The sequence below is a fragment of the Sarcophilus harrisii genome, chromosome 2 (genome assembly GCF_902635505.1).
Source record: "Sarcophilus harrisii chromosome 2, mSarHar1.11, whole genome shotgun sequence".
NCBI classification, from domain to species: Eukaryota; Metazoa; Chordata; class Mammalia; order Dasyuromorphia; family Dasyuridae; genus Sarcophilus; species Sarcophilus harrisii.
In genome coordinates, this window is record NC_045427.1 from 168,578,359 (window position 1) to 168,595,341 (window position 16,983).

The 16,983-nt window shown below is 37.2% G+C and overlaps 1 protein-coding gene and 1 non-coding gene across 4 annotated transcripts in view; one reads left to right on the forward strand and one right to left on the reverse strand.

The window, feature by feature from the left end:
• Positions 1-4,499, forward strand: part of GATA4 (GATA binding protein 4) — a 106,925-nt gene extending 102,426 nt beyond the window's left edge. For all 3 annotated transcript variants that reach the window (XM_023494676.2, XM_031951130.1, XM_003757926.4), the window contains 2 exons: positions 967-1,109; positions 3,224-4,499. In XM_023494676.2, coding sequence (XP_023350444.2) covers positions 967-1,109; positions 3,224-3,406 — 326 coding nt within the window. In that variant the 3' untranslated portion in view covers positions 3,407-4,499. The remainder of the gene's footprint in view (positions 1-966; positions 1,110-3,223) is intronic.
• Positions 4,500-4,969: 470 nt separating this feature from the next.
• On the reverse strand, positions 4,970-5,077 carry LOC111718627. The gene has a single exon (XR_002769148.1). It is a non-coding gene; the product is annotated as a U6 spliceosomal RNA (small nuclear RNA).
• Between the last annotated feature and the right edge of the window lie 11,906 nt (positions 5,078-16,983).

Here is a 16,983-nt window from a genome sequence, read left to right on the forward strand (position 1 = left end):
TATTAGAGTTAAATAAATTGTCCCTCTCCAGTAGGGAGAAAAACTTATAAATTGCTTCTTCCTGTGCCCCAAAGACAGGATTAACCAGTTTCTTTTCAAATAGGATAAAAATGATAATAGCTCGCATTTATTATAGAATTTTCAAGTGGGCACTGGCCTTACATAAACTAGTTCAAGCCTGAACTAATTTCATAATCCTGCAAAATATCTCCGTTGTATATGTATTTTTACTACATGCTCCAGCACATGTGCCCTAGTAGCTAGAGAACTAGTCTTAGAGTCAGAAAGACCAACATTCAAGTCCTGGCCCTGATTTATTGTAGCTTTTTAAATTCAGGCAAGTCTTAACTTTTCAGTGCCCCAAGTTTTAAAATTGCAGAGAAAATATTGAGCTTCCTTGGTACAGATAATTCCTTACCATGAACTTTCTATTCTGATGAAATCACAGATTTGATTTAAAAAGCAAAATACTAGGCACCAACCCTGAAGTCAGGAGGACCTGAGTGCTAATTTGACTTCAATCATGTGACCTTGGGCAAGTCACTTAACCCCAATTGCCTCAGCAAAAAACAAAACAAAACAAAAACACTGAAATCCTTTATTTTGTAAATAACTTTACAGAGATCTAGGTTAAGTGACTTGTCATAATTGGTGAGTACCAAAAATAGGATTCAAACTCCTGATTTTGAGAATAACAATGCTTCCATTATATTACACTGCCTTTTGTCATGTGGTTGAAATATGTTGACAATTTTTACTTTCCAGTTCTTAACTCTATACTGATACAACTGTCCTGATTCTTGTATTACTATTTCTAGCCATAGAAATGCTATCCTTCCCTCCCATAGTTAGCAAGTCTCTTTCTTCCTATAACCATCAGTCTCACTATTGTCAGCCTCCTGAGAAGATCTATCCTTCCCTTCTCTTTGTTTCTCTGAGAGTTATAATGTGTACCTTGTTTCCCAGGTTCCACAGGCAGTGAGAGTCTCACTCCCACCACCAGCACCGCCAGTAGCTCTAGTAATACCACTAGCACTGAGGAGATGCGTCCCATCAAAACAGAGCCAGGACTCTCCTCCCATTATGGACATACCAGCCCCATGTCTCAGGTAAGTATGACAAGTGGGATGAGAAGAGGCTCCTGCCCTGACAGGCTGATAAGCCCAGAATTAAACATAGCTTTGAGAAAATAGGAGCTAAGAAGGAATGCAATGTAGACTGAACACTTTGATCTTGAGCTAGAGTTGAAGCAAGTCCTTGTTGAGCAATGGGTAGTCCTGTGATAAATATCTAAAAATCAGAACTCCTTGTTTTATATAATACAAGGTAGCTATATTGGGACTGTAGGAAAACTTTTCCCCTCGGTCATCATCAGGCTTATTGTCCTTTTAAGGAAGTCCCAAGGTATAGTAGAAAGAGTACTGGTTTTGAAGGCAGATGACATGGGTTCAAATCTCTGTTCTGTTACTTATTACCTTTATGATCATGGACCATTTTGTTGTTCAGCTGTTTTCAGTCCTGCCTGACCCTACTTGAGGTTTTCTTGGCAAAGTCACTGCAATGATTTGCCAGTTCCTTCTCCAGATCATTTTACAGATGAGAAAATTTAGGCAAATAGAGTTAAGTGACTTGTGCAGGGTCACATAGTAAACATTTGAGGGTGCGAATTTGAACGTAGAAAGATGAGTCTTCCAGCCACCTAATTACCTCCTTTCTCGAATACAGTGGCCTTTACTATGACTTCAGAGGTAGCTTTTGATCCAGGCTCAGGATTGCCCTATTTCTGCTGGAGTCTTTGGCAACTACTGTGAACTAATTTCCTGTTTTGTCTTGGGGTTAGATTAGGTGATTGAAAACCCACATTCCTTTTGTAATCCACTTTCTTGCTCTTCTCTTTGGATTACATGAGGGGGGATTCAATATTCTTAACTACTTTTGTATTCTTGGGGTCAGTGGGATTTTGTTCCCCCGGAATGAGAGAAGCCTTGAGCATCTTACATAGGAACTGAAAGGAAGATTCTTCATTGCTAAGTGCATACATGCTGGAGGTTCATTTCTTTTCACTGTGGCTAAATCACACGATGATGATGATGATGATAAAAGTTAAAAGTTATGTAGCACTTAGGTGACAGGTATTATGTTAAGCACTTTACAATATTATCTCATTTAATCCTCACAAAATCCTGGGAGGTAGATACTCCCTCCTTTTTACAGAGGAGGAAACTGAGGCAAAGAGGCGAAATGACTTGACCTGGGTCACATAACTGAGATTGCATTTGAACTCAATTCTGCCCAACTCCAGTATTCAATCCACCACACCACCTAGTTGCCAACAGACATCACTACGTGTCTGATAAGTACATTTGTTCCTTCTATGAAACTGAAATTTTTCCTTTGCCACACAATGCCTATCCCTTCATAACACCATTTGATACTCTTTTATCAATGAAACATGATATATATGGGATTATGGATTCCAGAGACTTGTATTTAAGACCTGGTTTAGTTATTCAGTAACTGTAACTTGTGACATTACCTCTGAAATAAGCACAGTAACATTTGTCCTACCTCCCTCATAGTCTTGTGATGAGGATAAAATGAGATAATACCTTGTGGTCATAGAGAGTACCGTACCTTAATGTTGGAGATCTATTATCCAGGCCTTTTGCATTTCTGATTTCTTATAAGACCATAAATTTCAATGCTAAAAGACCTTAAACATCATATAATCTAACCTTCATTATTTTATAAATGAGGAAACTGAAACCTAAAAAGAAGTGATTTGCCCAAGGTCTCACAAACATTGAGTGCAGTGCTGAGATTTTAACCCAAATTGTTGGATTGCAAATCTAGCCCATTGTCCATTGGGATAGTAGGGACAGAGAAAGCAATAAAAACTGTACCAAATTACCTCCATTCAACGAACCTAACTAGGAGAGGGGCAGATTGGTCTGCCTGTCTTTTTGTTTTTTCCTTTTCCTTATCTTTTTTTCTTTAATCCACTTGCCAGGATTTGGATCTGTCTAAGCATTTTAAGATATGATAAGTGCCTTAGAATTAAATACCCCCAAAGGAAAATATTTAAACTACAGGACAAGTTAGGGTCTCCATGTGACATGAGTCTTATGATTAAAATTCCACCTTGAACTCTCCCATTCCAAATATTTTGTAGTGTCCTATGATGAACTCTCTTTCATTTCATCCTTTCACTTTTTGTTTCTAGTCATTTTCAGTCAGCTCGATGTCTGGCCATGGCACCTCCATTCATCCAGTTCTCTCAGCCCTGAAGATCTCTCCTCAGGGCTATCCATCTCCAGTCAGCCAGTCCCCACAGGCTGGCACGAAGCAGGACTCCTGGAATAGCCTCGTCTTAGCTGAAAATCATGGGGACATCATCACTGCATAATCTCACCTGTTTCTCCACCTCAAACACCTCACACTGGACTCTGGGATTTGGGAAGCCAAGCCAGGGAGAGAGATTCGGGGCTTTCTGTAGCCAAAATTCCCAGTCCTTCCCTTTGATGAGACTGACTTCAGAAAAATGATTTGGAAGAAACTTAAAGGCCACTTGGGTAGGAAAACTGGAAAGAGCCTGGATCATCAAGTACAGAGACACTTCCTCCACAGATTAACTGGGGAAAGCTAATTTTTTTGTAGTTAGAGACCATTTCTCATGTGACTTCCTCCTACGAGATTTCCTGTTGGGGAGATCTTTTCCTTTTACCATTTCACTCCCATGATCTAAGACTTGAGGCTTTGCCTGGAATACAAAGCCATGACAGAGAAGAAGGTCTGATTGGACACTGTCCCTTCAGCTGAGCTTGTGACTTGGGGATGACAAGGTTTTAGAGGTGGGAGGATTCTGGAAACCAGTGATTCTTATTCCCATACTCTCTGAACCTTCACTTATGATGCAGCTCTCATGCATACTATAACATGTATCTTGCCTCCTCTCTCAGGCTTTTTCAAAGGTTGTGGACCAAGTTATGTGTATAATGATGAAATATTAGCTGGCTTAAATGTTTGACTCTGATTTTTTCTAAGTGGAAATTTTCTAACTAGCAGCTAAAAGCCTCAAGAGAGTTGAAAAAACATCCCATGGAGGAAAGCATTGAGTGTGATCCCTTGTAAAGGTTTCACTGTGAACCTTTCTAGAACTGGTCTTTTTTCCTTCCCTATCTTACCCCATTACTACTGTCCTAGAATATTGCTGATTCAGAGGGTCTCCAGGCCCCCATAGAGACTCTTCACTATGATCTTTTTTCCTTTTTCATAAACAGTGCTATAACTGTCTATGACATTACCTACCCCTGACCCAACAGAATCTACCAGTACCAAAGAGCATCTTTAAAACAAGGTTCAATTTTAATCTCCCATTTTGTTCCCTTCCATGAAGGATGGATGACCACACCCTCCCTGACCCCACAGACCCGTTAACGTTGTCTTAAGGTGAGGTTGATGTAAAATCAGTATTTAACTAATAAATTTACCTCTGATAACCTTTTTATTCTCTTTCCCTCTCAGACGACTTTATTTTGTAAAGTTTGCTGTTGCCATTTGACATGGAATAAATATAGAGCCTATCCTTATAGTTTCTGCACAAATTAGACACTACAATACTTCTTCCTTTATAACTGTTTGACAAGAGATACCCTCTTTCTCTTCTGACTTAAGGCTACCATATCTCTAGAGGTTAGTCCCTCCTCTGTCAAGATCCATCTCCATCTTCTTACACACAACCAGGCTGGATAGTCCTCAAGGTACAACATTCATTCACCTCAATTGAATTTGCCTTAGCAAACAAGTCTTACTTACACATATGAAACTAAATGATCTCTGAGTTGTCCTTCAAATCTAAAATGTTAATGTTTTTATGGAGAAGAAAACTTATATTGACACTTAATTTTCTTAGTGTTCAAGCCTTGAAATACTTCTAATTATGGATGTGAGCAATATTTGTTTTCTTTTAAAAAATATGGAGCAATTCATAAATTTCTTTGTCATTCTTGAGCAGAGATCATGTTCATTTTCTCTTTAACATTCAAAACTTAATGAAAGAACTGAAGAACTGAACTACTAAAGAAAGAACATACAAATATCTTCAAAAAATGCTTGACAGAAAAACTTTTTTTTTTTTTTTTTATTCATGGCTCTGTTCCTTACTTCCACAAACAAATCCACCACAATTGTTGCTTTTTTGACTTAAGACCATCTTGGTTTGATCCAAATAAGGTGCTACTACTATAAAGCCAAAGAGGTGGAAAGGAGAAGCTATGTCTATTCTACACATTTTGTTTGGGGGGAGATATTCTAGTTGACCCCTTTTAGGGGGTTTTCTTGGCAAAGATACTGTAGTGATTTGCCATTTCCTTCTCTAGCTCATTTATAAATGAGGAAACTGAGGCAAACAGGGTTAAATGACTTGCCCAGGATCACACAGGTAGTAAGTGTCTGAGGTCAGATATGAACTCATGCCCTTCTGACTGGTGCTCTATCCACTGTGCCACCTAGCTGCCCGATTAGCCTGATTTACTGTCATAGGCAGTAAGCTTAACTCTAATTCCTGGCCAAACATATATTATTAAAAGACATTTAGAGAATATCTAGAAAAGAAAATGATAATCACTAAGAAATCGGCTTGGTTTTATCAAAAATTGTTGATGACAGACTCTCCTATTTTGACATGGTTACTAGACTGGTAGATCAGGGAAATGCTACTAGTGTGTAAGATGAGAAGGGATACTGTAAAGACTTTATCTATTCAACAAAGCATCTGTCAAATCCTTTGCTAGCTTATGTTAACTGCCCTCTTCATAAGAGGTCATATAGGCTAAGCAATTTTTTCTTTAAATGGTATTGAAATCACCATGAAAATGTACTTGGCCCAAGTAGCTAAAGCACAAATCACTGGTGTTACTTCCTGGCAGTACAAAAGTCAGTGTATGACAAGGAGATCCTTATGACTACATACAAGCCTCTGACTAGTCCTCCAGCACAGCCAACAAAGAAGCAAGAAAGTTGCTGTCCAACTAAATCAATGTTGTATCTGTGTTGAATATTCTTTCAATGCCATGGCTACATAAATTTCCTTTTGTAAACTATCAGATGGTCTATGAGTGTCTCGTTTCATTCCAATCCTGAAGGTGAAACATTGGACAAGCCTGGATCAGGCCTGGCCTACAACATTTGGAGTTGGTTGGCAGGATTGGGTAGGAACGAGGGAAGGCCAATACAAAGGAAGCTGGGTTCCGAGTGATCAGGGACCCAGATACAGAAGGCCTGCCCCCTCTGCCTTCCATGGTTCTGACAATACTTCTGAAAATGCTGACTCTATACATTGAACAGTGTGGGAATTCAGCAACTAGAGATAAATGTGAATGTATTCTATATGTTTAAGTCCCATACCATGAAGATGATGAATATTGTCTAATTTTCATAACTTTTATTGGGGGGGGAGGAGGTAACATTGATCTCTGGGTCCTCTAGCTGTTGTAGGATTGGTCCCTCCCTAAAAGTTTTATATTCAGGGATTGTCTGGAGTATATGCTGATAGATTGCATGGAACTTCTTGCATGGTTTTGGGGAGACCATTGAGAAGTGCTACATGGACTTTGTTGGGATTCCAGTGAAAGACACTGGGAGGTGGAGGAGATGGGAAGGACAGTGGCAGTCCTTGAGAATAATATTGTATCCTCCCCAGTCCTATATAGAGACTTTTCTGAAATGTTGATAGGAAAATATGTGGCAGATGTGCTCCAGCGGATTTGCTAAAGATAGGAGAGGAGGAGAGGGCATGGCATTGGTTTGAAAGGAAAGACCGGTGCTCTGGTTCCTTTCAACTGTAACTTCCCAGTAAGGTGTAAATGATTAACCACCAAAGAGTAGGCCCCAAAAGAAGCCATAGACGCACTCCACACGGTCAAAAAAGGAAAAAAAAAAAAAAAAAAAAGCAGCTGCCCTCCCATGACAGGTAGAGTCTCTGTCCCAGCCTAGAAGATACTAGATGGATAAAAGAAGGATAAACAGGAACAATATTATACCCTCTAGGCATAAGAGGGTAGATATTAGATGGGATCCATAGATTAGGACTCCTATAAGGGCTAGCACGAAAGCCACGATTAGGTTTGGTTAATAGTTCTGGGCCTCCCCCGTTCCCTACTCCCTAGTTAGTCTCTGGGGCAGCTTTGTGATTTTAAGATATAAAGAGTTCCAGGATCCTTTGGTCTCCTAGAAGCAAGAGTTTTATGAATCAGATAACTACTAACAGAGTAGCTCAGGACCTAGTTGGGCCAATCAAAAACCTCTTTGAATTGCCTGAGCCAACTGTGTGGTCATTTCTGACCTCATCACTGTGGCGGGCTAACTGGTTATATGTGATGGCCTGGCCTGCACCCGGTATAAGGTGAGATAGTCCTTGGGTCCCTAGCACAGGACTCGTGCCTCAGGGGCTGGTTTACATGGTCTGTGAAGTCTCAGCAACAGGAAACAGTGCTTGATCCTGGAACGGGGCAGCAGTCTCATAAAAGAACAGGGTCAGTGCTCATAGCAGCTTTGTCCCGGGCTAGAAGAGCAAGGGCAGCAGTTAAGCTCTGGCACAGGAGTCCTCACCTGGGCCTAAAGGAGTGAGCAGTGTTCTAGGCTCAATAAGCCACGGAGCAGGCAGCAGTAGCAAGGCCCCCAACAGCAATGGACAGGGTCAAAACGTAGCTCCGGTTGAGCGGGTATCAGCATGAGCAGCATGACCATCATTACCTTTGGCTTACTATAATATAAGGCATATCCCCTTCATATTGCTGCTAGTTTTGTACGTCAATGGCAACTTCTCAAGAAGGACTTGGAAAGTCAAAGGGTAGAGTTGAGAGATCTCTTGCTTCTTGGTGAAAGAATAAAGATGAAACTGCCTACCCAAGGTGCAAAAGGAGGAGGGCAGATACTAGGAAGAGACCTCTAAGGGGACAAAGATTTGGTATCCCTTCTCCCCAGGGGGATCCAAGAGAGTAAGAGGTCTTGTTGGTGGGTCATGAAGCAGAATGTGGGGTGATACATGAGTTTCTTGACCTTGGCACTTCCCAACACACTGTCTGCAAGAGAATAATGTCCTCTTAGCTACACTTAGCTACCAAAGATCCTGACCTAAGATGAGGATGGATAATTGAGAAAAGTGTTGTCTTCTGTACTATGGCCCTGAGGTTCCTGGTGCTGTTCCTTTTCATGTCATCTTTTTAATCAAGAGATGAACAGCAAAGATTTGACATCAGTCAAGATAGGAACCAAATCATTTAGATCTGGGATTCAAATGTTTTCTGTGTTCAGTTGAGTCTGAGATTTCTGGTCTCTGTTCTCTATACTCTGTCACTTCTTCAGAGAGATGTTTCTTCTTGTCTTTTCAGCTTTCTGTTTTCCATTTTCCTCTTCCAGTATTTTCTATACCAACCTTTTCACCTCTCCAAAGTCAAGGTGGTCTAGTAACTGCCGAAATACCATTGACATGGTGGAAGATTCTCTAGAAGACCTTTAGAACTTACCGCCAAGGAAGGGTTTGTGACAGGAACAACATCTAGCCTACATAGGCTAGGCTAGTTTTTCCCTAATAAGTATTAAAATAGTCGTGGAGTCTTAATTGGTCTAGGGAGCTAAGGTTCAAACAGGGATCATTTTCATAGGGTCATTTTGAATGGATCCTTTAGAATTGTCTTGGATCATTGTCCTAATCACAGTAGCTAAGTCTTGCACAGTTGATTATCCTTGCAAGATTGCTAAGTAAATTTTTATGAATTATTAGATGTTCTACAAGTATCTCATTTTATTCTATTTGTGAAGATGAACTACTACACTAGCATGAGAAGGGCTTGACTTACAACAGTTGTGGACAAAATAATTGTGCGCTAGCTGATGGAATAGTTAAGTGAGTAAACAGACCCAAAGAGTAATCAGTGGTTTCATTTCAACTTGTAGTGAGTCACAAAAAATGACATTCCTACATATTACATTTCCAGTAGACTATCTGTTCATGATCCTGTATTGTTTAACATGTTTTAATAATTTGGATAAAGACCTAGAAAATAACAGCTTACATTTACTTAAGGTATGAGAAATGTTTTACACATTTATCATTTTATCCTCACAATAAATCTGTAAAATACTTGCTCTTATTATCATCATTTTACAAAGGAGGAAACTAAGGCTAAAAAGTTAAATAATTTGCCTAGAGCCATATAGTTACTAAGTGTCTAAGACAGAATTTGAATTCTGAAGTCAGTGTTGTACTATTTATCAGTTTAAATGGCATATTTGTCAAATTTGATAGAAAATGAAGTTCAAATTCATTAAGCACATACCAACTAATAGCGGAGCGAAGCTGTTATTTCACAATAAAGACTTTTCTCAAATAGTATTGGGAAAACAGGAGAATATTAAGATGCAAGGTAGATGACCAGTTCTACCGAAATACCCTTAGCAATATACAGAAACTTCCCTAATTTTATTTCAATCTCCTGGGAAAAGAGAAAGTCAACTAGTGCTATTCCAATTACCTCAGAATCTACTACTCAGTATATACTCATATCTCAAAATTAATATAGGATGCTTAGTTTTGCTAGGTAACCAACTTACCTTCTCTTGGACCTCTAACCCACAAGCCCACCAAGTAAGTATTCATCCATCTTTAGGTTTCTTTAATCTGACCTCCATTTTAGGCTACCACAGCAAGGCCTTCTCCCTACTCTATTTCCCTATTTAGCAATCAGGAGAATCCACTTTTGCAGCAAAAGTGTCTGCCCAACTCTGTCCCTGCCTGGAACCACCTTATATCTTCTCACTCTTCCAGAACAATGTCTAGTTCAGGCTTCAAGACATAATATCTGTCTATTGTTTCACCTTTCACTCCTGTTCCTCTCATTTTCATTACCTGCCCCTCAGGTGATCATTGTAGCAGGTTGCCTTCTAGATCCCAAATTCCACCCTCCAAAGGCTTTGACATAATTTATCCTCACTGGTCTAGCACTTTTATAAGGGTTCTTGTTCTTTTCACTATCACAGCAGTCTGATGATGCCTATAAATCTTTTCTCAAAATGTTTTAAAATAAAACAAAAGGTAGAGGATTATAAAGGAAACCAATTATATTGAAATATATTTATACACATAATTAAAAAAAAAAATTCTCAGAGCCCAAATTAAGAACCATTAGTCTAGAAGTTGCTAAACTAATAACCAGCATATATAATTCTTACTTTTAGTATCAGCAAATCTCACTATTCACCTTTACAAGTTTGACAGTTCTCATTTATGCAAATGAAAACACAAGACAATATTAAAGGAATAATGAATGAAAATATGAAGTGAACATTATAAGAATAAAAACATCAATGGAAGTAACAAATAAGAACAAATAAATATTGCAAAGATAAATGGATAAAAGAAATAAAATTAAAATATAAAATCAGTGTAATAAAATTTAATAGTAACCAGTGGTTATACACTACAAAGTTGCAGTTTTGTAAAATTAAGATGCTTATAACTTAGATTAACCAGAATTCACAAAGTGCTGAAAATGGAAGAAAAAAGTACCACCAAAATTGAAATTAATTAGAAGGGAGACAGTAAGAGAAAGAAGGGAAGGGTAGAAGGGCAGAGAAAAAAATGGATTTTGCAGAAAGTCAAGAGAAAATAGCCTTCATCCCAGATTATTCTACTTATTAGAAATAAGTGAAGATAAAAAAATTTTCAATTCACAATATTTCCTGGATTTTTTTAAAAAGAAAGAAAATTACTAGAGCTGCTTATCAGTATATAATTCCAGGACTAAAATTCTAAGTAATTCCTGGAAGCATCATACTAACTTAATTTGACATCTAAATTGATGATGGATATCAGCTAAAACTGAGAATAAGTAATTGAGTAAGAAGGAGTTCTGTATAAAACATATGACCAGCAATGAGAGTGTTGACTTGAAATTTTCTCAAGATACTTAGGGGAAAGAATTAGGCTAGAGAAATATCATGATGTTGATCTGAGTTAGCAAAAGTCTGGGAGAAGGGGTTGTCATGATTTGGGACTAACTTAAGAAGAAAAGTGTGAGTAACATATATGATAATGATTTTTTATGTTAACTACTACAGCTTACTGATATTCAGTCACTTAGGAAAAAGAAACACAAAAACAAAAGAGTATTAGGGATCTGGGCATAAACCCACATAGCTAATGTTATATTCTACAGAGAGTTGGTGATGAAGTGGGAAAAGGATTGCTACTTATTACTCCACATCTTGTACTGGAGATCCAAAATCATACTGATGTAGACTTTGAGGAGTTCAGCTGACTAACCAGAGTTAGCTATAGTAAGGAGAAAGATGCCATTTAAGAGAAGACACAAGGAAGGAGAGAGTACCTCATAGCAAGCTTAGTACTGCAAAGGATAAGCACATCTTTTATAGGGGTAATATAACCTTGGAGGTTTCTCAAGGTAGGAGAAAAAGTACCAGGAGAGAGTTAGGGAGATAAAAGATGTGTATTGAGATATTGTGACTATATTAAAAGATATTCTAGGAAAACTTGGTTCCCATCAGGATTTAAGAAAATAATCTGAGAAATTCCCATCAAAGGTATCCTAGAATTATCTTAAAGATGTTATTCAAGGCTGTCTGAGCACAATATGCTTTAACTATGATAATAAGAGAGTATGGGAAACTAAACTCCCAGGATGAGTGTTTTTTTTTTTTTTAAGTGTTTCCTGAAAAAAAGGGATTTCAAGATTCACATCACTTGCTATATGAAAGAGTTAAAGCCAAGCAGGCCAAGCCAGAGGCCATTTGTTATTTTAACTAATATAGATGCCCTCCTCTAGCCTCTTCAGCAGGAGGTTGACCAAGATACTGTTCAGATTTTAACAAATTATACTAAAATGCAATTTTTTTTTCAGGACTAGGTCACTATATAGATGAAATCAGGCCCCAAAGGACTCATTTGGTCAGTAGAAGCAGGAATGATAACTCTGGACATGCCCAATAGTGGGAAACAGAGATGAAGATAGTAGGTCTTCATATATCATACTTAATTTTTTCTTAAAGTAATGGAGGCTCATGAATAGGAATTATTTGATTATGGATATGGCAAATATTGAAAAATCAGGGTAAGAGAAGGGAGCAGGTAATCTTTAAAATGACTCCTATCAGGGATAAATGAGGGAAGAGGTCATGTGACCCACAAGATGAAAGACCAGACATTTTCTCTGATCTTCACATCTCAAACCTTTCCAAAATGGGAATTATACACAAGAGATAAAGCAATTTCAGCTGTCTACAAGGTCTTATTATTCATCCACAAAAGAAGCAATGACATCAGAACATTAACTTGTAAGTGAATTGGATCTAAGTGAGACAGGCCTACAAGGTCTAAGAAAACCAACAACTTCCATGAGGTAAAAACCTGATGAACTAGCAAGGAGACAAGCTAATCACTAATAAGGTAATGTGCTTTCTCAACACTATTGCCCTAACACTCACCTGGCAGTGTTTCACAAGCTGACTCATGGACTAAAATAGTATAGTTCACCTCTGTCCTGCCTTCCCCAACCCAAACTCTTCCCCTCATCAATTTGCTTATTTTCCATCAGCCCTGCCAATATTTGTCATTACCATTTTTTGACAATTTTGTTAATTCAGTAGATGTGAGGTCGAAACAATTACTTTAATTCAAATTTCTCTAACATAGTTGGGAGCAATATCTGAAACTCCCTCCCTCCTCCCCAGGCAAGTTAAGATCATTGTATATAAATATACAGTTTTTGTTTTAGTTTTCTCAGAAAAGAGATGAATTTGTGCTTAGATTAGCCAGGGGATTAACACTCAAATTAATCCTGGCAGCTTCTAGCCTTCTGGATATGGCTCCCTGATTACCTAAAGGCATAAAAAGGCCCACCTATGCTGCATGGGGTCATTCAGGCTTAGTAACATCCCTGACTCAGTTCTCTCTTGGTTACAGAATTGCTTCTATATTTTATAGGCAATGCAAAGAACAGAACCAGTTTTCCCCAGCCAGTCTTGTGCAATGTATCTTCAGTTTATCTAATGACTTTCAAGGACTTTTCTGATTTAGTCCAATAAATTGATTGAAATATTATCTCAATATGTTAAAGATATCTTTAACCTAGTTCCTATTGCCTAATTATATATTACCTTGTTATATATTATATATAACATTATATATAATAACATAATATATATAATATGTTACATATATAATATAATATAATATATATGATATTATATATTGCCTTGTTACATATTACCCCATACTCAGTATTCTCCAGTATCTTTGTTAAAAGAAATCTTGGTTCAGGCCTCACACTAGTAAATAAGGGAAACACAAGAAAAGGTAGGCAAAAATGTTTTAATAGTACTCTAAGGAAACAAGCAATCCATTGTGCTCAGATAACACTGACCTCCCCACTTACCCCTTCATAGACAAGAGTGAATTACAATATAAGGGCAAAAATAAGCTGATTGATAAGTTTCTCATGATGAGAAGGATTTGGGGCCCTTCAGCTCTCCCCATGTCTAAGTATACATGTATTTTCTTCAATGATTTCACAAGAACAAATACAGCATCTTAAGAGCATCATTCCTCCCTTATGCCACTTAAGTCTTTGGGGAAGGGAAAGGACTTACATTCATAGCTAACATAGTGTCTATATAGCATTGGTTCTACCAGGTTCTAGGCATAAAAACCCTCTAAACTCAAATCCTAACACCTTTTCTTAGGGCTTCCCTGATGGATTGGCAGCAATATCCCACTTAGAATCTTGCCTCCAAAGTCACCATGTTCCAAGCCTAAAAGTCTAGGATGGTTGCTCTCTTTTTCTGGCATTGTCTAAAGGATGAAAGTCCCATTTACCCAAAACTCAGGCAACATGTCCCTTAGATAATGCCAGAAAAAGAGAGCGACCATCCTAATCTTTTAGTTCTAAAGATAAAGCCTGTTCTAGCTTACACAGCTCTTGGAAAGAAGCTGTCTTATTCACATGGTAAGTGAATGCATGATATCTTCTCCCAGAAGGTCCCTGGCATCTCCCATATGGATACCTCTGTCTTAGATGATCTAAATATACACAATGCTTCATTTCACCAAGATCTATTTATCCAGTCCTAACCTCCCTCCTTATTTTCAGTCTCACTTCTCCAACTGACTGTAGGACATCTTGAACTGTGTATGTCCTATAAATATCTTAAATGCAACATGTACCACACTGAATTCATTATCTTACACCCCAGATTCAGCTCATTGGTCTGAAGAACATAAAGAAATCTGGAAAATAATTAAAATATCTAGTATTTTAATAATACTTTACATTTTACAAAAGTACTTTCGATATGTTATCTGATATGATCCTGACCACAATCCTTTGAGGTACACACTATTATTATTTACTGAGAAAAGTCAAATGACTATAAGGGTTATACAACCAATATTGACTCAGGATTTGAATTCTAATCTTTCTACTTCCAAACTTGTGTTCAGCTGCCTATTATAAAATAATGCAACCCAAAAAAATCAAGAACCTGAATGAAGACTAGAAGATATAACTCCAGTCATAAAAGTAGAAAATAGAAATGAATCAGCAAAGAAAGCTAATAGAGATTCAACAAAAGGGACTAAGCAATCATAGATAACATATGTTTAATTTCACTTAGGCAAATGGAAGTTATATAAAGTAAATTTAATGGATTTTGTTGATATATTAAATGTACACTAAATCTTAAAAAAAAAAACAAAACAAAACATATTGCCTTTGGATCAAGTGAGCTTTAGTTCCCTAGAAAGAAAAGCTTTCTGAAAATGTCTCACTTAAAAGATTTATAAAAACCATAATCTTTAATTGCTCAAAGGTACCAACAAAAAATGCGGTTAGCAGGTCCTAAATAGCTATAGGGATTGGTGACAGTGCTGTTTATATCAAAGTATGAAACCTGAATCATCCTATAGAAATGTAAGACCTTGACTGTATCCTAAGAGATAGTCACAGCAATGTGAGGAGACAGTGACCGGACTAGAATTAGAGCCCCAAGTTCAAACTATGACTTGGACTCAGATTCCTCAAGGCTATTAACCTGTCAGACCGTCAGTTGCCTCATAAAATGGAGACAATCATACTTGGACTACCTTTCTCCTAGGGTTGTTGTGATGAAAACACTTTGTAAAACCTTAAGTGCTATAAAACTATTAGCTATTAATAATTATTATATGTTAGCAAGAATACAAAGGAACAAAGGAAACAACATAATGGCTATGACTTTGTGTCCTATCTTAAAAATTATAAATGTTTTGAGTACCTTACAAATCCCAGAAATAGCTACTGTCTTTGCTTGGTGAATTAATCTAAATCAGTGGTTCTCAAAGTATGGTCTAGAAAATCTTGGGGATCTCTGAAACCCTTTTAGAAGGTCTACAAATTCAAAAATAGTTTTTTATTTCCAATATGGTAAATGTCTATAAATATAATCCAGATAAACAAAAACGCTTTGGAGAGATCCTCAATAATTTTTAATAAGATAAAGATACTGAAAACAAAAGTTTGAGAACCACTGATCTAAATGAACAAAATTAAGGGGAAGAATTCTCTAGCTCCTTTCTTCTCCATGAGGGCATTCAGGCAAACAGAAAGACTGGAGAATTCCTTCTATGCGATATTATAATAAAGGTGTGCCACAACTCTAAACAAAACTAATAAGAAAATCTGGATTTACAAAGCAGACAACTTGAGGACTGGAAAAGGAGTGAGGGTGAAGGGAGATTATTTATAGAGTTGTTATAGATTCAGAAAGAAAATGACAAATATATCTACTGCATTTAGAATATGATTTAAATATTTTTGCACAACCTTTTGAAAATATAGTTCCTATATTAAGGGGAAAATAGACTGAATTTCAATTGAATCCCAAGTTACTCCCTGAAATAAGCATATTTTATTAACATCTAGTGATACCAGAAGACTATAAACCATATAATATCACTATATCCAAATAATCAAAATTTTACATTACCCAAAGAGTGGTAGTGCTGAATATAAATAGACTATAACATATTGCCATATTACCTCCTTGTAGAAAGTAGCAGAAGAAAAATCTATAAATTAGAAAAGGATTTAAAGATTTTTTTGGGATGTACTTTTGGTGGACCTTTTGGGAGTCCCCACTGAAGAGACAGGTAAGAGACAACATTGTAAAGAGAGAGTCCTTGTGCTTTCACTATAACACCAAAATGTGGCTCTGTAAAAATGGGGCTCAGTCCTTTCCCCTCAGTATTTGTTCTTTCCTCTTATATGAAAGAAAGTAATCTGTATATTTCAAAAAGTCAAGAAAGTAAACCTACAGAAGTATGGAAATTTTGAAATGAGTCTAGACCTGCTTCTGCACACAGCTCAGCATTAATGTCTCCAGGGTACACGGAAGAACTCAAGCCATTGAGAAGCTTACATGTGAACCCAAACTTGGTGAGATCAGTGTTTTATAGGAACTGAGCTAAGCTGAATCTACTCTCAGCAAGACTTTAGAGAAGATAGGATGTTTTTGATGTTTTTAAAATAAATATCCTATTGTAAAAGCTTACCCCAAAAAAAGGGAATGTGGAGCTGGTCATATAGTAAGATCAAGGGATGATCTGTATAGCTCAACTGCTACAATACTATCCAAAGAATATTTTTATTTTTAAGAGGTTAAAAATTATTAAGCAGCATGTTTACTGATTTCTCCTATATCTCTTCACCACATGGAAACTTTTTTTTAAAAAAATCAAGAATTTATGTGATTCAAAAAATCACATAAAAGAACATTTTAAAAAATGTTTTTGGACTTATATTTTAGAATTTTTAATGGGGATGTGTCAAGAAGTTAAAAGCCTGAAGCTAGGTAAAATGATGCATAGAACACTGGATTTGGAGTCAGACAGACTGTACAATTCCTGTCTCAAATACTTCCTAGCTTTATGGC